Below are 26356 nucleotides of genomic sequence, written 5' to 3' on the forward strand. Positions count from 1 at the left end.
GATAAAAAGCCAAAACAGCAACACTGATAGATGGACATAAGTGCTGCATAACGGCTATGCAACCCAGTACGTTGATGATAGTCCCCAGCGTTGCCCAATATCACTGCGCTCACAATATGTCAAATCGAATTAAAAATGACTGCAAACAAAATCAGATAATGATTATCTCTCAGCAGCGTTTCGCATCGCAATCCCCTACTATCCTTATCCTTAGAACCTAAAGTTTTAGACCTGAACACTGATTTCAAATTTGATAAGCTAATATTGGCATTATTACTTAAATCTCTTTTCCAATGACATCGGATAGAGCAAATCTCAAAAAGGGTATCTTTGTCTCAGCATGCTTGATTCGGTGTTTCTCGCCTTACACACATTCATATGTACATATGTACATACATACATATGCGGCAATGACTTTTTGCACAAATATAGATTCACCATTTGTTAAGGGTAAGACTAGATATACATACATATATACATATTCATATATATATGCACATACACAATTTGTGGGAGTCTTATTTACCTAACTTCCATGCTCTTCCTCTCTCTAACAGTTGGTCGGTACAAGCACGTGTATATAAATCCATATATATATATATATATATATATATACATATGTACACATGGAATATGCTTTTCGCCAAAATCTGTAAGTGCCACAGTAAAAAACATATAGTCAGCAAATTGGAAAGATAGTTTGTTGACATCACTTAAGGGGGATGAGTTAGCGTGTATTTGATGTAGTTGAGTTTCTATCAGAAATGGCGTATCGAAAATGCAGTTTGCTTTTGGTCTATATATTTTTATTAAAAACAGTTTTTTTTTTGTTTGGTTTTATGTTGTTTTTTGTTTTTTTTTGTTTTTGCTTTTTGTAAATAACGTGACGACTTGAAAACAGAAATTAAATAAGTGTACTTTACTCGTAATGTAGTAGAAAGTGTTATAAAAGCAATATTACAATAACTGTGGTAGAATTGGCTCCTAAAATAGATATTTTACAACTGATACCACTTTTTGTCTTTATATTTAAGCATTAATTGATGCGCTGTACCGCTGAAATCTTGAGCTGTATTGGCCATACGCTCGGCGCGCTCCTCCAACAAATTGAGCTTCTCGCCACGCTCCATGGCCAACTGATGCGCACGGCTAATTTCCGATGCGGCTGTGGAAGCACGTTGACCAAGCTGATCCATATTGGGACCAGGTATATGCCGTGCCGTAGAACGATTTGCTTTCCCGCTTTGTTCACCAACTAAACAAACAAATTAAGCATATGGATACCATTTACAAACTATAATTATAAATATATATATATATATATATATATATATATACATACACAACTCTTCGCGATCCAGAAGTTTGGCGCCACCGCCAAATAGACCCTTAAAGAAACCCTCCTTCGGCTGTTCGGGCATTTCGTGTACCGTATATAACTCACCCATCATCTCCAAAATAAATTGACTAAATAATGTGGATTAGAATATGATATTATAATAACGATATATTAGCGTATATATATACATAAATATATATAGTAAGCTTACCAAAATTCCGATGATATCGTGAATTTTTGAATTTCGGTGGGCGATGCCATGTACAATCCATGACCTTTATGACTAAAGCAAAATATTTTTGATATTCTACATAAAAAATATAAATAAAGAAAAACAAATTGTTGAAAATTATAATACGTAATTTGGATTATCGTTGATTGGTTTCTTACTGAGTTGTATCTTCATGAACAATGATCTGTTGACCCCATATCGAAAGCATTGGATCCACAATTCCCTGTTTACATTTGGTTTGAAAACTGCGACAAAATATAAGTGTAAGTTTACAATGCAGACGCAGACAGTTAATTAGCCAAATTGTTATACCTTAACTCCATAAGCGGTAAGAAATCAGTATCCAATAACAGTTTTAGACTAGGAAGACTATGTACCATTAGATGGCCATTCGAAAGATAGGTTGCTAAGCAAGAGCCATCTACGGGAAGAGAGAACAAAAAAACAAGAAAAAAAAAACAAAAAAAAAAAACAGAAAACAAAAACAACTGTTACAATCTACACTTGAAATTATATTGTACATGCGAATGGGTTTTTTGTTCCATTTAGCGAGCACAGACTGCTGTTGTACTACTGTACTACTGTACTAGTGTACTAATGTTGTATTTTTATGGACCTTTCATCGTGATAGTTTCTGCCTTGACTGCAAAATCCATTTCCGATAATTGTATGCGATTAATGCAGCATTGATTTGCCACATCGAAGACTTTTGTTTGCTTTTCGCTAGCGATTACGATATATTGTCGATCGGTGAGTGTTTCCAGGCCAGTGCTGACGCTGCCGCTGATGCCGCTGCTGCTGGCGCTGCTGCTGCTGATGCCGCCGCCACCACCGCCGCCGATAGCGCCACTACCGGTCGCACCACCGCCAGCGCTGCCGCCACTGCCACTGGCCACTGCACTACCACCACCACCACCACCAACACCACCACCGGCGCCACTGGCACCACCAGCAGCACCACTGCCAGGTGCAGCATTGCCGCCACTACCGGCGGCACCCGCGCTACCAGCACCGCCGGCAACCGAAGTGTTTGATATTGTATTGGCAGTTGTTGGTGTAAATGTGGGACTGGTGCGGCTGCTACTCTTAGTGGGTGTGCCTACAGCGAGAGAGACAGAGAGAGAGAGAGCGTTGATTAATGCTATGTGTATTTGTGTAATCATTCATTTATTTACGATCTTTCTTATCCCTGTTCTCGTCGCGCCAAGGCTCAAATGTATAGGGTATGAGCGAGCCGTAGGAGTCTAAAAAAGACATGGAAGTAATGGAGCCTTTGAGCCGTACCACAGGACCGCCTACAACAATTAATTATAATCATCAGATATATATATATATATATATATATATATATATATAGAGTTTACCATTTATTGTGACCAAGACGGGCTGAGATTTGCGCACATCGCGCTCCGGCATTGTGATGAACAGTGTCAATATTGAACCGAAACTAGTTCCAATCCACAAAGTAGGAACGAGCGTCAAAATATCTGAAAATTACGAATTCAAATTGAAATGTCGCATTAAATCCATTGCATTTCAATATCGGTTTTTGCGCATTTGTACATTATGTTTTCTTGTTAAATCTATTTAAAATTAACAATGCATTAAATGTATTTTTGAAAATCGGTTCAGTTTCGACAAAGCTATTGCAGTGGACAGTGGATTGGATCCATCCCCATATGACAAATACTATATGTTTCGACCGATAATTTCAGATATCGTCATTCAACGGACAACGGATTAAATGGTTTAACTGTTGTCTACCCCCCCAAAAAGTACGCTACAAAAATACAAATTCTGAAAAGAAGTTGAGCATTATAATATACACACATATATAATATGTAATACTAATATGTAAAATATAGTAAGGAAGGTCAACTTACCATTGCGTTTTGCATAACTCTCGATAAAAGCTAGGCAGGTAACAGATTCAGAGGAAGACATATCAATGCTGGACATTGATGACGATCTGGATCTCGAGAAGGTACCATCCAATTTATCTGCAAGGCAGTTTTGTATGGGAAGCGGATCGATTAATTGATGATGCATGATATGTATTCATATATATATATATATATACATATATGTATATATATATATACATATATTTATGTATATATACATGTATGTATATATATATATATATATATATATATATATATAGGATATAACGGTACAGCAAAGAGAGTGGCAAACGATTACACAATACAATTGATTTATAGAGATTGACAGAATTTAGAAGAGGAAGGAAGAGTGTGAGAAATAGAGAGAGAGAGAGAGAGAGAGAGAGAGCGAGAGAGAGCGAGAAAGAGAGGAGTAGGAGCAGGAAAAAAAGACAGAGAGAGAGAGAGAGAGAGAGAGAGAGAGAGAGAGAGAGAGAGAGAGAGAGTAAAAGCGGCGGGCGGTAGTAGGCATAACTTCTGCTTATTTTAATTATTTGAATAGAGATTTGCTTTGGTTCTTATTTTTGTTTTTTGTTTTTGTTTTGATTTTTTTTGCTGCACTATTTCACTAGACTGCTAATTGTTATTCTATGTAATTGTGTCTGTATGTGTTTTGTGTGTATATATGTATGTGTGTCTGTGTGTGTGTGTGTTCAATTGATGCAGTAGGCCAATTACAGAAGGTCCTTCTTTAATTGCTTTGTGTGTGTGAGTGTGTGTGTGTGTGTGGCAGGCATGCCAATAAATTTGTTTACTTATGTGTGTGCGTGTGTGTGTGTGTGTGTGTGTGTGTATTTAGGTGTGTGTGTGAACTATGCAAAAATACTTTTCCAATGCAGAATACTTGTCGAGCTAATTTATATTTTTGTTGTTGTTGTTGTTGCAGTTAGTTGTTGCTGTTGCGGTTGTTGCTGCTGTTATTAATTGCTAATTAGAAGCGTGCACAAATACCGAGAGCGAGCGAGCGAGCGAGACAGAGATAGTGTGTAAGTGTGTGTGCGTGTGTGTGTGTGTGTGTGTGCGTGTGTGTGTGAATACAAATACTAAAACTTATTAAGAGAGAGAGAGAGAGAGAGACAAAGACAAAGTAGGAGAAATAGAAAGAGAGAGAGAGAGAGAGAGAGACAGAGCAAGAGCAAGAGAAAGAGAGAGCGAGACAAAGAGAGAGAGAGAGAGCGAACGAACGAACGAGCGGTAGTGTTGAGCGAGCGAGCGAGTCAGACAAAGCCGAAAGAATTCGTTTTTTTTGTTGTTGGTTTCTTTCTTATTTTTTTTTGTTTTTTTGGTTGGTTGGTTATTGCTTGTTGTTGTCGTGAACGAAAGAGGCGAACAAATGTGAGCGACATTCCTTCCAACAAAACCCACAGCGAAGACCCAATTCCCCACACACCCTGAATAAAGCTGCATCCATCCCTCCTGCACCCGCCAGCAACAAAAAAAAAGAAAAGAAAACAACAAAAAGAGTAGAAAAATTAAGAAAAAAATATTTAAAGTCAAAATGTGAACAGAAACCGCAAACAAAATTCAGCTGGCAGTCGTGTTTTTTTTTATTTTTGGCAAGGGAGGGGAGGGGCGGAAGGCTCTCGTGCTGCCAGAAGACAGATAGAGAGAATGAGTGAGAAAGAGAGAGAGAGTGACAGAGAGAGAGAGAGAGGAGAATAGAGAGGCAAACCACAGGCAACGTGCTGCACAGTGTGTGTGTGTGTGTGTGTATGTGTTGGTGAAGAGCGCGATAAAGTGCCATATCTGTGTAAGTGTGTGTGTGTGTGTGTGTGTGTGTGTGTGCGTGTGTGTGTGTCGAGTGCGTGTGCGTATGCGTGTGTAAAGGGAGTAATACAGACAACATTTTTGTATTGGTGTAGCGCACAAATACATCTATAAATATATATATATTTTGATATATAGAGATAGGGAGAGAGAGAGAGAGAGAGACAGAGTGTGAGAGAGGGATAGAGAGAGAGAGAGAGATTAAGAAGAGAGAAATGCTTGTTGTGGTGCAGTTTGTTGCAGTTGCTCTGTTTTTGTTTTTCTTTTCTTTTTTTTCGTTTTAATCTTGCAATACTAGTTGTTATAGTAGTTTGTTGTTGTTGTTATTGTTGTAGTTATTGTTGTTGTTGTTGTGGCTGTTAACAGTGCTCTCTGTTTGTGCTCTCCCACCTTGTGATTTGGACTTTTTTAGGGACTCGTACGATGTCACTGACTGCTGTTGCTGTATAACGGATGTTTGATGTTGTAACTGATGCTGATGCTGTATTTGATGCGGATGCGGATGCTGATATTGTTGTTGCTGTTGTTGTTGTAATTGTTGTTGTTGTTGTTGTTGCGCACCTGCTGCAGCACCACCGACACCACCACCGACACCACCACCACAATCGAAGCTGCCGCCGCAGCCGCCAACAGTTGTCAATGCATCAAACGCGTCAAAAGAAGCAGCGAAAGACAATTGCTGTTGCAGCTGTTGTTGCTGCTGTTGTTGTTGTTGTTGCTGTTGTTGTTGTTGAAATAATAGTTGTTGTTGTTGTAGCTGCTGCTGATCAACGCCGCCACCCGCACTACCACCACTACCAATACCACCAACACCAACACCGCCACTAGCAACACCCGCACCTGCATCGTCCGCACCATAAACGCCTGACGTCGACGCCGACGGCGCTGCCGCTGCATTTGCTGACGACGACGTCGACGCTAACACTGCATCGCTGCCAAGCGTCTGCTGCTGCTGCGCCTGCTGTTGTTGTTGTAGCTGCTGCTGCTGCTGCTGTTGTTTGTTGTAGCTGCTGCTGCTGCTGTTGTTTGTTTGCTGCTGTACTAGCTGCTGCTGCTGCTGCTGGCTGCCTTGGCATTCGCGGCTGATATTAAACGTTGCAGTTGCTGCGCTGCCGGCTCCGCCGTTGATCTGTTAAACAATAATAATAATTGGAGAGGAGAGAGAGATACACACAGAGAGGAGAGAAAGAGAGAGATAAATGCACTAAATGATTGAATTGAGCATTTCATTTCATTTTGTTCTTGTTGTTCTTGTTGTTGTTGTTGTTTTTCGGTTAATTGCTTTTCCTTTTTTTGTTTTGGTTTTTTGTTTTGCTATTGGTGTGCGTGTGTTCATGTTTATGGGTGTGCGTGTGCCAGTGTGTGTGTGTGCGTGTATGTGTGTGTTACAAATTGGAGCATACTTTTTGGTTTGTGGTGTTTATTGTGATGGGGAAAAAGGAGGGAAGCTCGCATTTGAACAGATGCCAAAGTAACGGTAAACTAAACGAATGCATAACGTATTCGTGTGCGTGTGAGGCTGGTGTGAGAATGTGTTTCTGTGTTTGTGTGTGTGTGTGTGAGTGTGCTTAGTTGGGTTCATGTGAGAGAGTGTATTACAATTTACAATATTGCCCGTTGCCCGTGTTTGTTGTTGTTGTTGTTGCTGTTGTGGTGCCAAGCAAACAAACGTGTGTGTGTGTGAGTGAAAAGCTTTTGCTGATGCTTGTGAGCTTAATGCAAATGAATTTATCGATGTTGACGTCGATGTGGGTGTCAGTGTTGGTGAATCTCGTAATGGTGCATGTGAGTAGAAATGAAGCAACAATTTTTATTTATTTTTTTTTTGTATATATTCACAACACATACAACAGAGACTTATTGACAAAGGTTGTAACAGAGAGACAGAAAGAGAGAGAGAGAGAGAGAGAGAGTGGCACAGAAAGTGGACGAACGGAGCGAGTAACAATGGCGGCTGGTGAGGGGATGAGACAGACATAAAGCACAGCGAAACAAAGAACGCACAAGAACAATAATTAAATAGTAAATAGTAAGTACATAACAATATGTGAATATATAATACATATATATGATAACAAAAAAAAATTAACTTCTTATAAAAAGAGCGCTAGAAATTGTATGACAGCTGTAGATAAGCGTGTATGTGCGTATGCATGTATGTATGTATGTATGTATGTATGTATGTATGTATGTATGTATGTATGTATGTATGTATGCATTTATGTATGTATGTATGCATGTATGTATGTATGTATGTATGTATGTGTATGTATGTATGTTGTATGAAACGATAAAGCAAAGCAATCTTGTATCGATATGTTTAATATATATGTATGTGTGATATGGGCATTATATGATATGACTTTATATTAAGTACATACATATACGTGTATATGAGAGTAAGCTTAGTAAATATTGTCATATTATTGGGGTTATTCTAATTGGTTTTTCTTTTTACAGTGTATGAAAGCAGCAAATAAAGCAACGGTTATCGCCGCTGCAAGCTTTTTATTTTTTGTTTTTATCGATAACGAAATCAAAGATTAAAAAGCTGAAACTAAAAAATATATATATATATATTTTATTAACATATATATAACAGAACATTTGACAAAGCTTTAAGGTGCTTCTACAAACACAATGGTAACTGATTGAAATGCGACATCGGTAGTTATCGACAGCAATATCGATATTTATCGACATCGAGCAATCAGTTTCAAGCATGAAATTGATTACCTTTTTTGTTTTGTTTTTTTTTTTTGCCAACAAGGAGTCAATATTGAAAACAATCGATAACAAATCGATTGAGTGGAAAATGTGGAACTTCAAACAGACATGTGACACACATATAGAGCGAACACAAACAAACAAAACACATACATACACATACACACACAGAGATATATATATGTGTATTTAACGATTTAACTTAACGATTTCTGATGTACATAATTACATAAATGTACAACATACAAACAGATTTTAACAATGGACCCAAGAGAAAATTGAGTTGCTTTTATAGTTGCGGTTTTTAATGGTAGTATGTATTGGTAGATTTCGGGTGGATAGGGCTGGCCGGCAGTACGCTGAATCCACAGGAATCTTAGTAAACTTAATGGTATATGCTGTTTATTCCTTATTATTATTATTTTTTGTTTCTATTTTTATTTTCTTCTTTTTTTTGTTTTTTGTTGATGATTAAATGAAGATGATTCATTTCATGTGGTTGATGGAATGCAATGGAACTTAGACAAACAAACGTGTTACGTACAACAGTCAATAACAACCCATTAAGTATAATATGGTTATTTCTATTTCTTCATTGCTTTTCTTTTCGATATATTCGGTTTTACAGTTTTTGCACAGTGCATACACATAGTATGAGGATTTTTTGGTGAAGAAGTAGAATGCTTATGTGTTTTTTTTTTACTTATTTATATCATTTTTAATTTTTTTTTGTGGATGGTAATTTTTGGTATTTTTTAGTTTTTTTTTTTTGTACAACAGTTATGCATACTAGTCTATAATTAGGTAATTATGTATATACACACATATGTATATATATAGGAGAGAGAGAGAGAGAGAGAGTGAGCAAGAGAGAGAGAGAGAGAGAGAGAGGTAGAGAGACACAGTTGTATATAACAATTTTATGTGTGTGCTTGTTTACTATTTTTTTGAGATGGATTTTAATTTTTTATATATTTTTCCGCCATTAGAATAGCCATTGCGAGGGCGGGGAGTGGGAGGTTATCTTAAGGGGGTTCACACTACTAGTTTTTAGTCTATATATATATATATATATACATATATATATATATATACATATATATATATATGTATATGGATGTATTATTGTGATTGTGCTAATCCTTCTTTATTGTACTCTTCTTCATCAACTGCTTAGTTTTGTTAGATTTTACTGGGTGTGTGTGTGTGTGTGAGTGTGTGTGTGTGTGCGTGAGGTGTTGTTGTGCAATGTGTATGATGGTGTTATTGTTGTTAAAATGAATTACCAAAGAACTTCCATACAATCACATACAGGCAGTTATATTGCAGCTCTTCTGCATCCGTTGCCTAGTTTCAGGAGAAAGAAGCATAGATAAGAATTTGATTTTGGAATTGAAATTTGTTGATTTGAATTGTTGTTTTTGATTTGCATTGTTATTGTTTTTTTTTGTTGTTGTTTATTGGTGCAAAACGATTTGTTCTTGCTTTTTGCTTTGATTGTTGTTGCTGTTGTTTTCATTATTTTATTTTTAAATACTTTAGTTGCTATTAAGCTATTATAAACAAAGAAAAAACCAACAAAAATCTCTACCAAATTTTCTCTATACAAAATGCAATTTGCAAAAATCAAAAATGAAGCAACCCCAACTAATCGATTCAATTCATTTGTTCATTTACAATACTATATATATATATATAGTACGCTCTCTAATTGGTAAACTTTTGAGAGGGGGGGGGGGGGGGGCGAGGGTGGATTGGGGGGCTTGGGGTTGGTGGCAAAGGGGATTGGTTGCATAGCTACAACAAAAATCTACAGCTTGCATACCAAATCATACAAAGCTATATTATATTTATCATATAAAGAGCACAAAGACATTATTGGGAGGGCTCCACACAGAGCAGTCCACATAGAGGGAAGGCGAGGATTTGTTTACTGCTTACTTGCCAAGGTACGCCCTGACGTACATCAAAACCAAATAAGTACAAACACAAAAGATAAACATAATAAAAGAGATAAGAAACCAAAGTAAATATATAAGTCAATAAATAAATAAATGCCCCGAAATGTTGACAACATGGTAAATCAGCAGCAGCAGTCAGTTGTGTTTATTTTGTGTGTGTGCTTGTTGTGTAAATATGATTTTGAGTTTTGACAAGTGTGGCGAGTTTTTTGCTTATATTAATTTTTTGTTGTTTGGTTTTTGGTTTTTGGTTTCTGGTTTTTGGTTTTTGTTTTTGAGACAAACGAATTTCGCTTACGCTTTGGACTCTCTCGCGATCGCTCTCACTAAACTGCAGCAACTATGCAATGCACAGAGCATTTTGATAAACACACACAAGGATGCACAGGGATACACAAGGATACACATCATACATCATACATCATACATACATCATGTATGCTTCTTCTTCATGACGCTTTCCTATCTGCTCGGGTCGAAGAAGGATTTTTTCTTGTTCTTTACACACGAGAGAGGGAAAGAGGGGGAGATAGAGGGGAGGGGGTGGTGGTGGTGGGGAGAGAGAGAGAGAGAGAGAGAGAGAGAGAGCAGTAGATCATACTTACGTATCTTTTTGGTTAGACTGCCGCTCATCTGGGGCGACACATCATTCTTGTTATTGGCCCGGCCAACATTTGCACCCATACTGATGCCAATGGCGCCGCCGGCTCGCTGCTCGCGCGGCTGATACTTAATATTCGGCACGGAGAGCAGCCGCTGATCGCGTGCCTTCTCTTTGAACTTTTGCCGCGACGGCTTTAATGGCGGCAACTGTTGCTGTTGTTGCTGCTGCTGCTGTTGCAGCTGTGATTCGCTTAACGGCAAATTGTTTGGCCTTTCGCCGCTCTCCGGCGGCTGTTCGAAGTCAACACGCTTTTGAGTTGTTGTCGCCGGCGTCTGCATCTCTCCCGTGCCAGTATCACAATTGAGAATCGCTGTGGCCGCAGCCAGGCCAACATCGTCCTCACAGCACTCGAGCGCCTCGGCGGCCGTTGGCAGCGTTGGCTGCTGTTGCTGTTGTTCATCGCCAGGGCCCGATTCCGGTGAGGTCTCCTTGGGCGCATAGAAAATGGCGGAGCTGTTCCGTATGGAATCGAGCTCCGTATTGACATTGAGGCTACCGCCTATTTTCATATTGACTTTAGATAATTGACGCTTCAAATTGAACGTTTTCCATGACATCGATTTGCGGCGATCCTGCAACTCTTTTGGCGCACCCCCAACGCTCTCGTCTCGCTGCGGACTCTTTGCTGCAGCAATGGCGGCCGCTGCTGCTGCCGATGCTGTTGCGGCGCCCAGCACCAATAATTCAGTGAATCTCTGGTGCTATTGATAATTGGCCCATGCTCACCGGCGACGCCCACTGGCGATGTAGGTCGCGAGGCGCCCTGCGATGTTTCAGCTGATGCCGATGCTGTCGAATTGGGTGCCGCTGATGTTGAGACATAGGCGGACATTGATGTTGCAGCCGCCTCATTTGCCTCGGGTATGAACTCAATCGATGGACTGTCCGGGCTAGTCGTATCGTTCAGCTATATATATATTTTTGTACATATATAGAATATTTATGCGAGGATGTGGGCAGTGGGCATTGTTGCCACAAGTTTTAACTACGATTCCGCTATCGTATACGTATATATATATATATATATATATGGTTCCTTAACACAGTGGGGCGCGGGCCGACAAAGCAAAAACCAAAATAAACATAAGGAACAAAAGCAACAGCAATAGTAGGGAAAGAGCAGTGCAACAAATATGAACGAATCCTAATATATCTGATCTGACCTGAACTCAATTCTATGACTGATGACCAGATTATTTTATATATATTAATAAATAGTGTTATATGACGACATTCCATATTTTCTGGCTTAGAGCCTTTGAATTATTCTCGCCTGTACATTTCGTTGTAGAATCGATTGGATAATATGATATACAAATGTATGTTTGACGTATGTTTGTTATAATAAATATAAGAGACTCAAAATGTTTACTTTGAAGAATTTAATATTACATTTTTTAAAATCGCATATCTATTCCATTCAGGTTTATTTTTTGCGTTTTCCAATATTATTATTACCAAGTCAAGTTTTGGAATAGTGTACAATTCTATATCGAATTAATTGTTTGATTGTGCAGTCTGTAAACTGCAAATATATATAAGGTATAGATATATATGGGAACCCAAGCTCAGATTGATGTTTATTCCAATTTAAGAGTTGCTCTTTCCTAGTTGCTGCTGTTGTTCTTCACATTTTTTACTTTCATATTAATTTATGCTTTGCTTTGTTTGCTTTTAATACCCTGGTATATATATATATATATATTTATTCTTGTTTTTTTTTATAGAGGCTTATATACTTATATATTCAGGAAATGGAGAATGGGGAAGATGTGTAGTTGAATCATTCCAACTGTACACACGCACATATATATATATATATATATATATATAACAATTAATGGTAGTATTCAAATGCGTTTTAAGGGTTAGGGTTAGGACGCAAATTTTAATTGGAGTTAAGTCAACGGCTTAGTGAAGCTGTTTTACGTATAACAGTTATAATTGTAATGCCACACACACACACACACACGCAGGCAGGCAGAATACAGAATCGATGAAAATTCATTCGGTTTAACATAATTTTTAAAATCTAATTGTATATCAATATAATATATATATATGTATTTATATCAATCAATCTCAATCAATATCAATCAGAACCGCTAACAATTGACTGTATGGTTTTTTGTTTTTAAGATTGGTTTATAATTTTGTTAAGATTTAGTTTAGTTTAGTTACGTTTTGTTTAATTTAGTTGGTTAGTTTTAGATGAATAGGAAGAAATGGTACATTTTGGTGGATTGGTATTGGCTGTAGTCGAAAAATATAGAAATTTATTTCTGTATGTATGTGATAAACGTCAGGCCTCACAATACAAAACAAACTAACACACACTTACATACATACATACACTAAACACGCACATCAATCAATCAATCAATCAAAGAAACGTGTCTGGATTTTATGTTATAGTTACTACTAGGTGGAGAGTAGAGAAATAAATGTTCTTATTGTTGATGTTAATTGGTATTGGATTTAAGGCTAAGATTTCTCGTAGAGAGAGACAGAGATAGAAAGCGACAGAGGGAGAGAGAGAGACAGAGTAGAGGTACAGTAATACAAAGAGAGACAGACAGAGAGAGAGAGAGAGAGAGAGAGACAGATAGTAAGAGAGAAAGAGAGAGAGAGAGAGAGAGAGAGGCAACAGGTGTGACACACACACACAACAACGTACAACAATCAGAACCAATCAATCAAATGACATATCAATGATGTTTCGTGGTGATTTGCGAGCGGTGAGATGAAAGAGCGTGTATTACAATTAAAAACCAATTAATTAATCAATCAATCAATGTCAATCGATGCAGCGTGCAAAGAAAAATGTTCATAATATATATGTATACATATATAAATATATATATAAATATATATTTATGTATACACATACATACAGATAATATGCATGTAAAAAAATTAATTTAAATTTCATTTTTTATGAAGAAAAAAAAACAACAATCAATCAATCAATTATGATTTACCATGCTTACATTTTGTGCGTTCCGTTTAAGTTTTTTTTTTTTCGTATCAGGGCAAAATTAATATCGATTTTAATAAGAAAGAGAGAGACAGATGTATACAAGTATGTATTTATAGACGGAGTGAGACAGAGAGAGAGAGAGAGAGAGAGAGAGCGCGTATTTATGAGTTCCCCAAGTGGAAAATTGAACCGAAATGGTTTGGGAACTGCAACTAGACTGCTTTAAATGGCACATATGTCAAAAATAATACATAAAACATATAATAAAACAAACTTAATCAAATCAAAATTAATTTTAATGCTAAAATACTGTCTTACAGCAAATTAAACGGAATTATCAAGTGCCAAAGAAGAATAAGAATTAGAATACCGATATTCGGTATATATATAAATATGTATACATATATATACATATATCTATATATACATATATATAAATGTATATATATATAGCTAGCTAGTTTTGGGAACGGTCTGGTCGCGAACGAAATGAAATACGCAAAAACATATAGAATTATAAGGAAGAGTATGCTAAGAATACTACTAATATATAAATTTAAGCTACGTAGATATTTATATTTAAATGTATGTATATACATATATATGTATATATAAGTATATGTATATAAATTACTTAGATGCTATAGAAAAGTGTGTCTAAATGTTTTTGTTTTTGTTTCTTTTTTTTTTTGGGCTTAACAATTTTGTATGTAGCTTGCTTGCATGTATGTGTGTGTGTGTTTGTTTGTTTGTGTGTGTGTCTGTGTGTGTATGGTACTGGATGTTTTTTGTTTGTTTTATTTTATCAAAAATGAGGGGAGCAAAATCAAAGGAAGTGTGTAATTTGTGTGTGTGATAGTCAATTTTTATTATAAAAAAAAAAAACAAAATACTGCACTTCAATCAAAATGCCAGACAAATGCAAATAAGTTATGTTTTTTTTTTTCTTTGCTTGGGTAGGTTTATAAGTAATATAGCTTAGTTAACTAATAAAAATGCGTTTGCTACAATAAATTAGCTTGCTTCGTTGTTAATCAATTATTAATGCATATATATATATATAAATATTAAATGATGTAAGTTGATTAAAATATAGTTAATGGCATTGTTTTTGTTGTTTTTATTAATTATTTGTTGGCTCAAATACAATTTTCAATTTGGTTGTTATATACATCAAATTGAAGCGCTATTTGTCTAACACTTGATGTGTGTGTGTGTGTGTATTTGTCTGTCTGTGTGTGTGTGTGTGTGAGCGTGTGTGTGTTTGTTTGTTTGTGTCAGTCACCTTGTGTGTATTGGTGTATCTGTGTATATTTCTGTGTATGTGTGTGTGTGTGTGTGTGTGCGTGTCACTGATTGAAGGCGGCAACAGCATTATCATTATTAACATCATCAGTCATCATGAATCATGATCAATTAACATTATCAATCATGATCAATCAGCGATGATTAATAATCATTTATTAGCGTTTAGCAGTTAAGAGCCAACATCATCATCATCATCATCATCAATCGTTATCAATCATTGTTATTATCAATTATGATCAATCAGCACTTACCTGATCTGAACTGGGCGAACGGCTTTGCTCCTCTTTGCTCTCAATGCGTTTTGGACTTTTTGGTGTTCGCGAGTAAGGATCGTGTGCGCCATACAGATCGGGACATGCAACACTCAATAGGCAAATTTTTTGGATTATATCAATTATGACAAGTCCGTATTCGGTACCATAAGCCATTCTAAAAACAGAAAAGAAAAGACCACGCCATCATGTCAACAAAAACAACGGCATCCAAAAGAAAATACCATACAACAAATCTCAATACTAACGAGTAAGTAAACCAAAAAAATCGAAAATAAATAAATTATAAAAATACCATACATTTTATATCTTATTTCGCAACGTTTACACACACACACACGCACACACACACACGCGGGCAGGCACTAAAGTCCGTATGTCTGTATGTCAGTCATGCCGTTTGTCATTCTGTCTAAAGCTCAATTAAATCTTACTCTAGCGAGTAGCGAATAACAAGTGACGATTAGCGAGTGACGAGTAACGAGTAACTGCTTATACCCGTTCTAGCTGGCAACTGTTGCAACTACTTCTTGCAAATACACAACGCAAAACTATAATCAAATAATATGAACACGTACTCTAACAAGTGGCGAGAGTCGAGCAACGAGTGGCGAGAGTCGAGCAACGAGTGGCACTCGTTCTACACAACACAGAAAATAAAAAGCACAGTTAAGCAGGTGCGCAGAGCTATCGTTGAGTCCGTGTTTTCGAAACGGGGGAATTGGGGGTTGTGGGTTGGCTTTCGACTAGGCTTTACTTAGTAGTACTTAGTAGTCAGGCGCTTTCATAAAACGTCATGCACAATATACGAATACAAACTACAAATACTGCACTAATTATTTTTTTTTTTTTTGGTTTCTATTTTCTTATTATAGTCCGCGTGTGTCCGTGTGTCAATTTAATGTGTGTGTGAGGGCGTGTCAGGGTGTGTGTGTGTGTGTTTGTGTGTGTGTACGACTATGGAAAGTGTATGGCTTAAGGCTATGAACTAGAGCTACTTACAGGCCATAACTAGAGTTGATGCACAACGAGGTAACCTGCACGGTTCGACGATTCGGGCCCGTTGTGAGACAAACCAATTGGGATTGAAAGCCCGGCGGCTTGCGCTGAGCACCAAAACGTACCTTAAGCGTGCACTCCGTCTACAAAATTAGACATAATGTTAAAAAGTACAAAACTAAACAACAAAAGACAACATTTAAATAAATACATATGTGGGCATTTCCAAAGAAAAACAGAGAAAAAAAACCAAACGGAAATGCTGTTCAATAAGATCTTTGATATCATTGAGATATTTGCTTTACATTTGTATTTCTTGCACTTATTCGATGATATCAGCTATAAGCAGAGTGTCAAATCGAAACCGAAATTGGAGCCGCATGTTTACCTATTGGAATTCGAAATCGGAATCAGAGTCCAAATTATTATTTTCTAAATCAAAATACCTGCTCGACTATTGGTGCTGATCAAGAACATATGTATAATATTTTATATGTCTATAATATTTTATATCTCTACCTAAAATTTTATATATATATACATGTGTGAATATATATACAAATTTTATGTAGAGATATAAAATGTAATAATTGGGATACCTGCTCTGCGACCTTCTAGATCTATTGTGCTCCCTACTGAGCCTACTGTTCTCCATCAATCCAAGCTAATACACGAATGCTAGAATCTTTGTCTTTGAATCTAGACACACCTATGCTAGGATGTGCATTGAGCGGTCTTCCTCAATTTCACAAAACCTGCAAAAACTTCGCTACTATAAACACCTAGGTTTAGTAAGGTGACTTCTTCGGCTAAGTCTATTCTTTCCCATGCTTATTACTTGCTTAAGTCGTTTAAGATTATAACCACACAAAAGACATCTGGCTTGTCGGAGTCCTTGTGTCTCTGCCCGGCTCGGTTGTCGCCTCTGTCTTTCTTCGTTTCTAAAAGTGGTAATTGAAACCTAAATTTCGTTTCGGTTTGACAAAACTGGTTATAAGGATTTCTGGGACTTTAATAGTTTTTTCGAAATGCCCACAAAAGATGAAGAATAGGAAGTGTATTTGTACCTTATCCGAATCACTTGATTCGGTCTTCTGCACCTGGTGTCCGGTAAGGAAATCGCATTCGGGACTGGTGCCATAGATGTCATCAAAGTTCTCATAGAGTATTGGTATCTCCAGCACCAGAACATCCGATGTGGACTCGACCTTGCGAAATTTGAACAACATTACCTGACCCATCGCGCCGGCGACGCACAAGCGACGCGACTCCGAGCATAAAAATATCAAATGCACTGCCAGCGGATTATCGCTGTCCGAGTGGCTAACATGACGCGGCTTCTCAAACATCTTCGCCGTCTTTAATTTGTACAAAATCTACGAATTCGATCAATCAATGACAAGTTTTATTTACTATAGTTGCTCAATTGTTTTTGTGGTTGTATTGGATATGTACCTGAAGTGTGCCAGCGCCAGAGTCCCAGAACTTGAGGCTGCCATCCTGATGGCCAGTGATGACAATCTCCGAGTATGAGCACGAGGCTGGTGACCATTCGCCCCCCGATATGGGCCATTCACGCTCCGAGAAGCCTGTCTTTTTACTTGTCGTTGTGCGACCAACCTGCGATAGAACCAAACAAATCAAAAAGAGTGAGAGAGATAGATAGAAGAAGAGAGAGAACATTAGTTGAGAAGAAGCACAGCAGATATGATCTTAAAATGGGGATCCCTTCAAAGTGTCTGTCAAAGTTAATCTACCACTTGAACAATTTAATATAGATGTTGGCACTTACGGAATAGAAAGCAGGAACCAAGTCCGATGGGCAATCGGTTAAATATGTGCAACATGTAACAGGTGATTCGTGTAAGTCCATTGGATAAGGCGATTCAAAACATGGAAAACCGGGCGTTAATAAGTCTATTAATACTAAGTCATATTGAAGCAGCACAGCTATCGCGTACGGTTCCTGGGTTTCTGTATATCCAAGAGACAAAAGTTGATATAAGCTAAGCTTGAAAAATGCTACCTCAAATAAGATCGTACCGCAGGGCCAGGGATTCTCGCAGAGTGTAATGAAATCGCAAACGGCATGCTCCATTTCCAAAACGGTTGTAGTCTTGCCAACCATAACGGTGATGCAATTCGACTTTGAGCCCTTCTCCGATGGCATGCCACCTGAGAATATTGTGAAGGTTTCGCTAAGCGACAGAGTAGAAGGAGAACATGATAAAAAGAGGTATAAATATATATATTTTTTCGAAGAGAATTTAAGAGAAAGATAATTACCCAGTTGCGCTTGACTTCAAGTCAACTTTATAAATCGGTTTACATTTATCCGTATTGCCATCCTTGTTGATTTTCGCTGTGGTATCAAAGATTCATCATCATAAATTTACAAGCAATAGTAATAAAATCACTTACCATGCGGACAAACTTGCGACTGCGGCTTGGGCTGTGGCTTGGTTGGCCAAGAGCAAATCGAGCCATCTGTGTGCGATGATACAAAATATTTGCCCTCGTAATGCCAGGCCAAAGATTTAACAGCCTCGGCTGCCTGCCATCGTATTTCAGCGCATTTCACTTTCAGATCCCACAACACAAGCAGCCCACACTCAAATGCAATAAGCAACTGTAAACAATAAGTTGCATTTGAGAACTTTTGTTGCTATTGTTGCTGCCACTTACCTTGTTTGCATCCAATGGATTATCACATAACGCAATCACAGCACCTGGATGACTAGTTCTAACCCTATAAGAAAGAAAATTACAAAAAAAGGAACCGTATTACATCTCGGGCAATTCTGGGAATTCCGAAAAGTATGCAATGCTTTTGATTTGCAATAAATATATTTCTGATTGCGATAACAGTGTGATCTGTTTAAGATTGCATTTCAAATGATAATTGTGTACTCACACTTCAATTGCTTTATTCCAGTTAATAATATATCCACTAAGTGCAAATGTATCTATGTGAACGACGTGTATGTTACCCTTCTCGGTGCCGACGTACAGCCATTTGCTGCCAACCGGCAAATGTATGCAAGTGACTCTGCGATATCGATAGAGAAATACTATTTAAGCTCTATTCAAATATATATATATATATATATATATATATATATATAGGTTCAATCTATTCTTCTTACCGCTCGCGCTGAAATTTGAGGCTCTGCACAATGCGTGGCGTCTTTTGGCGTATGTTCCACAAGTGAATCGTATCATCGGCGGTGACAGTGACCAATGCGCCCTCATTCACCAAGAATTGGGCAAAGAGGACAGCGCACTCGGATTCACCCTCGTGTTTGGCATGCGCATCGACGCCAGGTCGGCCCAATCTATTAAACATCAACAACAAAAACAGAAAACAATTTAAATAAATCTATTAATTGTATGTAAAACTCTAATTACATTTATGCAATGCACGATCTTTTTTTTTTTCCTTTTAATGCTCTCAACGCAAAATGAAACAGTTTGAGAAACTTACATGCGTATATAGCCAGATTTATCACCAATCGCTAATAGTTTTTGTACTGGATCGAAGGCAAAGGATGTGGGTGAGTATGGAAAGCCATGGCGAAAGGTCTGTAAAATAGAATTGGGTATTTTGAATCGAAGCATATATATATATATTTATATATATATATAAATATGTAGTATGTATGTATTGCATGTATGTATGTGTTATAATTAAGCACACTTTTATTATTATGCTACTTGTAATGGTACGTTGATTGTTGAACGGAACTGTGATAGCCGCGTGTGTCTTATGATAGATTCGATTTTAGTTACAACTACCAAATAAAACATACGCAGGCTACAACAGACGTCAATTTTTTGGGCAGACTTTCTACTGGATAGCTAGCTTTAAGTTGTATGTTTGATGTTTTATGCTTGATGTTTGATGTTTGCTTACTTTCTTTAGGGTGAAATGATCGGCCTTCAGTTGCTCGAGAATTTCCTGCTCCTGGCGAATGGCCTGCGGCTGAACGGTTTGTCGAAATCCATCCAGAACTCCTTTAAATGTGAACTTTTTCATTTTTCTAACATGAGTCGTCCTCCGCGTGTTCTGCTGCTGCTCCTGCTGCTGCTGCTACTACTTTCAAATGTTCTCAAAAGTTTATTGATTGGAGTTTTGATAGCAGTTGAGTCCTAACGATGACCGCTCTTCGTCTTTGTCTTTTAACTAGTCGTATTTAAAAGGATTTTGATATTTATTTTTGGTTTTGAGATATTGAGATATTGAGCGACTTCCGTCGATATCCGGTCAAATCGAGCTGGGCTTATTTGTGAAATAATTTTTCGATTTCTTTGCTGTTAGTTTTTGTCTCTTCTTCGTCGTTTTTACTTTTAACGGATTGTTTTTTGTTGGTTTGGGGAAGTGAAACTAGGTTAGTAATAGTCCAATTAAGAGCTGCAATCATAATCAGAACAGGCAAAAATAGCAAAACGCATTAGTTGCAAAGTTTTGTTGCATATGGCCTTAATGGATTGTGGCCACACATATACACACGCACACCACAACCCCATTGTATTTAAGAATCTGATGATGATGCAATAGCAAAACCCAACTAACAACTAACATGCACACACACACACATACACACATGTGAAACAATTGAGCGGAATTGCATTTCGCTTTAGAGAATATAAAAGAAAACACACCGACAGAATTGCACAAAATCGTTAGCATAGTTTTTAGGGCGCATCAAAATAGCGTATACCCATCTTCTCCCTCCATCCGTTTTAGGAGCCATCAAAGTGCAATTTTCTTTGATTTCTATACAAAGATACGATTTACGACAGCTTGTGTAGCATATGGAATTCACTTTTGTAGCAAATTGATCAAAAACAAGCATAAAATCAAAAATTATAGCACAGAAATTAGAGTCCTAGTTGTATTGTAAATAGTTAAAAAAAAAATTGGAAATTGGAATTGTGCAAAAGTGGATTATAGAGCATAAATGATTTGTTCAGTTTTAATATTAACTTGTTGCTTTATGCCCAATATTCAGTAAATTATATTCATTTCTAGTTTATATATATTTATATATACATGAAATATATATATATATATATTTTATGCCTTATATATATTTGGAAGTTATTCGTGAACACATATTAAGCTAGTATTATGTGTGTGTTAACATATTTTATGCGCAAATTGGCTAAACAAAAGATTGGTTCCATCCGAATGCAATCAAAAGATCAGCTTATTAAAGCGTCTATCGATACAGCGATAATATAATATAATATAATATAATATAATAACGCTAACGTTAACGTTAACGACCGCTTTGTCGCCTGGCCACAGCGACGACGATAAATTAATTGAGGCACAAGCCGCGCTCAAGTGCCATCTTCATTCTCAATGCAATGGCCGTTGAAAAGGTGCTTGCTATAAAACGAGCAGCGGCGCTGCTTTGTGCTGCCTGTGAGTGCTTGAGTGCGAGCGAGCTGGCAATAAACAAATGGCAATGGGGGATGGTAATGAGGTTGTTCTGCGCCTGTGTGTGTGTGTGGTTGGCCTGTAAATGCGATAAATGTGCTGATGACTGTGGGGTAGTCGTGTCAAGAGTCAAATGTTAAATGGATTTAATTGAAAATCGCTGTTGCCACATTATGTTGCACAACCAAACAAACAAGCACACACAATGGAGACCTATGGCAACACATCAAATATGTGGGCTATATTTTTGTGTGCACATATGTGTGTGTGTGTGTGTGTGTATGTGTGTGTGTGTGTATTTGCACTTATTTTTGGGATGGCACACAAATCGATTTTTCGCACACACATCGTTGTCGACATGTTGCTGTTTCTTATTTGCAATTGTTTACGCTTTGTCAAACAAACACACACACACACACACAAGCAAACAAAAAAGCGCCGATAAACGTGTGTGTGTATGTGTAGCCAGGACACACGAGCGCGCGCAACAGTAAAAAGTGAAAAGCAAATCGCTGGCATACTTTAAATTTAATTTGCGCAAACAAAAAGCACAAACAGACACACACATACACATGGCGGCGCCTGGGCGACGGCAGAGTGTAATTTAGCTGGCTGCTTTGTTTTTAATGACGCTCTCTGTGTATGTTTGTGTGTGTGTGTGTGGGAGTGTTTATATATATAAATATGTGTGTGCATGGAGAGAGGGATTTTGTCTTCCCAGCCATATATATATATATATGTGAGTGTGTGTGTGCGAGATAACCTCGATTTACAGATTTTTCACACACGCAAAGAGCTTTTCTTTCTTTTTTTTTGCGCACTTCTTTCATCTTTCATTTGGCTTGTTGCTACTCACTTGGATTTACTACATTTTTATTTGTTCGTTTGGCGCCTTATGTTTGCACCCCCCGCGCCCCGGCCCCTGCACAACAACAACAAGAAGCACACGAAAAAAAAAGCAGTTGAGAAAACTAACTACACTTTTTTATCTGCAAAGTTGTGCTCAATTTAACTGTTTAGCATTGCATAAAAAAAAAGAAAAATACAAAAAAAAGAACTGCGGAATAAATAGTTTTTTCTTTTACACACACATATATTATGCATAAATGTATTATTATTATAATTTTGTTGTTAGTCTTTGAATTTTATTTTGTATTGCATATTCAAGTTGAAGTTTGTTTTTTTGCACAAATAAACAAAAATATGTATATCAATTGATTTTTCACTAGAAAAATACACACACAAGAGCACGCATACACATACGCGTACACATACACATACAGAGACGGAGACAACGACAACGACAACGGCAACAAGACAAATGGCAAAAAAAAAACCTAGACGAAGTCGAAACTCAAATGTCGGACACACGGGGATATGTAAGACGAGACAAAATGCTGCTGGTTAGCTGGTTAGTTGGCTACTGGAGCTGCTGCTGCTGCTGTTCAAGTTGAGCCTGAAGCTGCTGCTGAGTGGCGTCGTTTTTGTCGTCTCTATGTATGTGAATGTGTGTGTGTGTGTGAATGTGTGTATGTGAATGTGTGTGTGCGTTTGTGTAAAAGCATTTTTTTGCACCTTGGTTTGGCGCACGCGAGCAAATTCACGAGAGCGAACGAAACTCTCTCTCTCTCTCCTAGGACGAGAAACTTTTGTCAGTGTGCCAACCCTGGAGCTTGTTTGAGTTCTCTCGCTCTCGCTCTCGCTATCTCTCGTTCTCACTTTCGCTATGCTGCCCTGCTGTCAGCTACAACAGCTGCACACAGCATGGCACGCGCACACACACACACGCATACACACACTCTATCTCTCGCTCTCTCTCTATTTTGTAGGTGGTTAACATTTGAGAGCTGTTATTGACAGTAAAACACATCAAATTACTGTTGCATAGCTTGAGGGCTTCTGATTGATTTACAGTTACAACGAAATGCTTATGCTGATTCCGTTACAATTTATGTGCACTCATTTTTCTTTCCTTTTTCTTTTTTTTTTTGTATCGTTAACCATGTGTACGCAAACGTATGTCGGGCGTGCAAGTGTGTGTGTATGTGTGTGTTAGTATACGTAGTAGTTGGCCAATGCGCATGCTTACGCTAATAGGCCAGGACGAATACAATGTGATTCGTGGTGAAACTGTTTTTTTTTTGTTTTGCGCGCGGTCACATGACTCGAATCGAGTCCCCTACACACATACACACACACACATATATATATATATATATATATATGTATATATATATATGTATATACAAATCTGTTGAGGTAGCGAGCAGAAAGCAAACAAAGACTACCTATTCCCCCCTCCCTCTAACTAACCGAATCGCTGCCATTACGCCTCGCAGTAGGCTATGATTTTTTATTTAATTATTTATGTGCATGCTTTGCATTAGTTGACACATTTGTTAATCCAACACACACACACAGACACACACCCATACATACATGAACTATTTAAATTCGTTTACGTTTGCGAAACATTTGTGTAGAAGAAGGAAACGTTGCACGTTATTTGGCCAAAAGGAAAGTCGAAACTGAACATCCGCGTTGCGCTCAACACTTTTGCTGCTGCGACAGCGGCTTCCGCTGCTGCTGCTGCTGTTTCTGCTGCTGCTACGGCTGCTGTGTGTATGTGTTAGAGTTGAGCGCGTGTCGACTTTGTATTTTATATTTTTAAAAAAAATGTATATATAAATAATAATAATATAATATTCTATAAATTTGGATCATATCATAAAATTATTGTAAGCTATTATGCCTTGGAAATAATTTGGCAATTCATACAAGGGTAAAAGTCTTTTAACTTTCGGCAGTTAATGTTTCTAAAAAATATATTATGAAACAATTAATTAATTAATAATTTTTTTTTTAATGTTTGAATTATCAATCATTTTGTAAAATTTTATTAAAATTGAGCTATGGAAATTTGCAATTTAAATATAAAGAAAAAAGCGAAAATCTTCTCATTCGTGACGTGTTGACGCTAATATGCGACACGCGCCCATCTCTAATACGTACCGCGCAGTTTGAGCGCGTACATACATACATATGTATGTGTATGTATGGATATGCCCAATACAATACACCCCCCCCCCCCACACACACACACATAGACATACACATACACACAGAGACTTGGTCAGCTTGGCAGCAGTTATGCAAAGCAGCGTCGCCTCGATTCGCGTCGCGTCGTTTTAGGGTTGTCGCAGAGCAGAGCTTTGATTTGCGTTTCCTTTGGGCCTAGGCCTAGTGCGGAATTTGGGCCAATCGGCAATCCTGTGAAGCCATGGCCTGGAATCAATACTTGTTGTCCTCCACACATACACACACGCGCACACACACAACACGTACACATCGAAAAATTTAATCAACTCAAATGTAAATACACACACACATCCAGCTCATCATAATACAAAAAAAAATTTGCATTGAAATTGTAATGAGTTATGCCGTAAAATGTGCTCAACGTGCTCTCCACAATTCTCCACACTCTCCTTGCCTTGTCTAATAATAACAGTTAGGCAGGCAGGGCGGCCATATTAATAACAACTCTCGCAAACACCGACACACACACACACACGCATACTGAGCTGTGTATGTATACACTCGACCCATTAACACACAGAAAAGTATGCAATAAAAAGGAGAAGAGAATAAAAAAATGGCACAAGCTCTTGCGTCATATGCGCCCAGGAATCATCTTGGAATCGTGTTTTGCAAATACGCACACACACTCAAGCATACACACACACACACTCACACGCACACTTTATCATCCCAATAAAAAACTTGTTGGGCTGGCACGCGTCGAGTCATCCACCAGCAGCAGCAGCAGCCTCTGTCGCAGTCGCAGTCGGCGGCAGTTGGCGGTCTGTTGATAGCAATATGAGGGCGCCATAAACAAGAGGGCGATGATGGTATTCACCCCCCTCCTCACCATTACTTGTATATGTGTGTGTGTGTATACATACATATTTAAGTGAGATTACAAAAGAATTCATCATTTTAGTTTAAGTGATTCATTGAGCTGAAATAGCTGAAATCATCTTAATAGTTTTTTTGCGACGCTGACGCTGACGTCGACGTCTGCTCTGCTCTGTTCACACTAACACACTCACACACACTGAGCAAACATGTTGTCATTTTTATCACCATATGCATATTCTTATACACACACACTCATACACGCATATGCGCAGATATAGATTGTGTATTGTAAAATTTACGAAACAAAAAAAAAACAAAGAAGAAAAAGCGCAATAAGCTGACGCTGCTGCGGTCAGCACGTTTCTGCCTTGCACAATTCACAAATACGTCAAATATAACATCATCAGTAACAGCAACAACAACAGCAACGGGAACGGGAACAACAATGCCACTCAAATTCCACATCATACGACACCCCCACAAAATGCGCCCACCTGTTTCATTGCGTTGTTTTCAACGTTGACAACTGCACGCGTGGCCAAATTATTTAATGCAATGCGTCGTAATTACACTTTTTTTTTATTTTTTGGCGTAATGCAACTTTCGCACCTGGACTCCAACGTGCAGAACTTTTTTTTCCTCTTCAGCAATAGTTGACAAATCACACAGAGAAATCGTGTCGCGTGAAGCTTCTTCATACAACTGAAAACGACAAGTAAACAAACGTAATTTGCGCAACGTGAAGCTAACATAATATGTTATATACCTAACAGTGGCGTAATGTGCAAAATCAGCCC

General features: G+C 37.9%; 1 protein-coding gene across 1 annotated transcript; it reads right to left on the reverse strand.

The window, feature by feature from the left end:
- Positions 1–896: 896 nt before the first annotated feature.
- Positions 897–26258, reverse strand: LOC6565078 (syntaxin-binding protein 5). Its single transcript, XM_043216262.1, is given in 25 exon segments — positions 897–1255; positions 1343–1467; positions 1551–1646; positions 1730–1816; positions 1884–1992; positions 2188–2670; positions 2747–2866; positions 2936–3058; positions 3455–3571; positions 10575–11316; positions 11319–11540; positions 15173–15350; positions 16196–16335; positions 17260–17568; positions 17648–17812; positions 17985–18166; positions 18236–18390; positions 18479–18554; positions 18614–18821; positions 18878–18941; positions 19107–19241; positions 19339–19527; positions 19677–19774; positions 20106–20603; positions 26169–26258. Coding segments are annotated over 24 exon segments (4503 nt in total). The 5' UTR covers positions 20229–20603; positions 26169–26258; the 3' UTR covers positions 897–998.
- Between the last annotated feature and the right edge of the window lie 98 nt (positions 26259–26356).

Source organism: Drosophila grimshawi, unplaced genomic scaffold (genome assembly GCF_018153295.1).
Source record: "Drosophila grimshawi isolate 15287-2541.00 unplaced genomic scaffold, ASM1815329v1 contig_848, whole genome shotgun sequence".
Lineage (NCBI taxonomy): Eukaryota > Metazoa > Arthropoda > Insecta > Diptera > Drosophilidae > Drosophila > Drosophila grimshawi.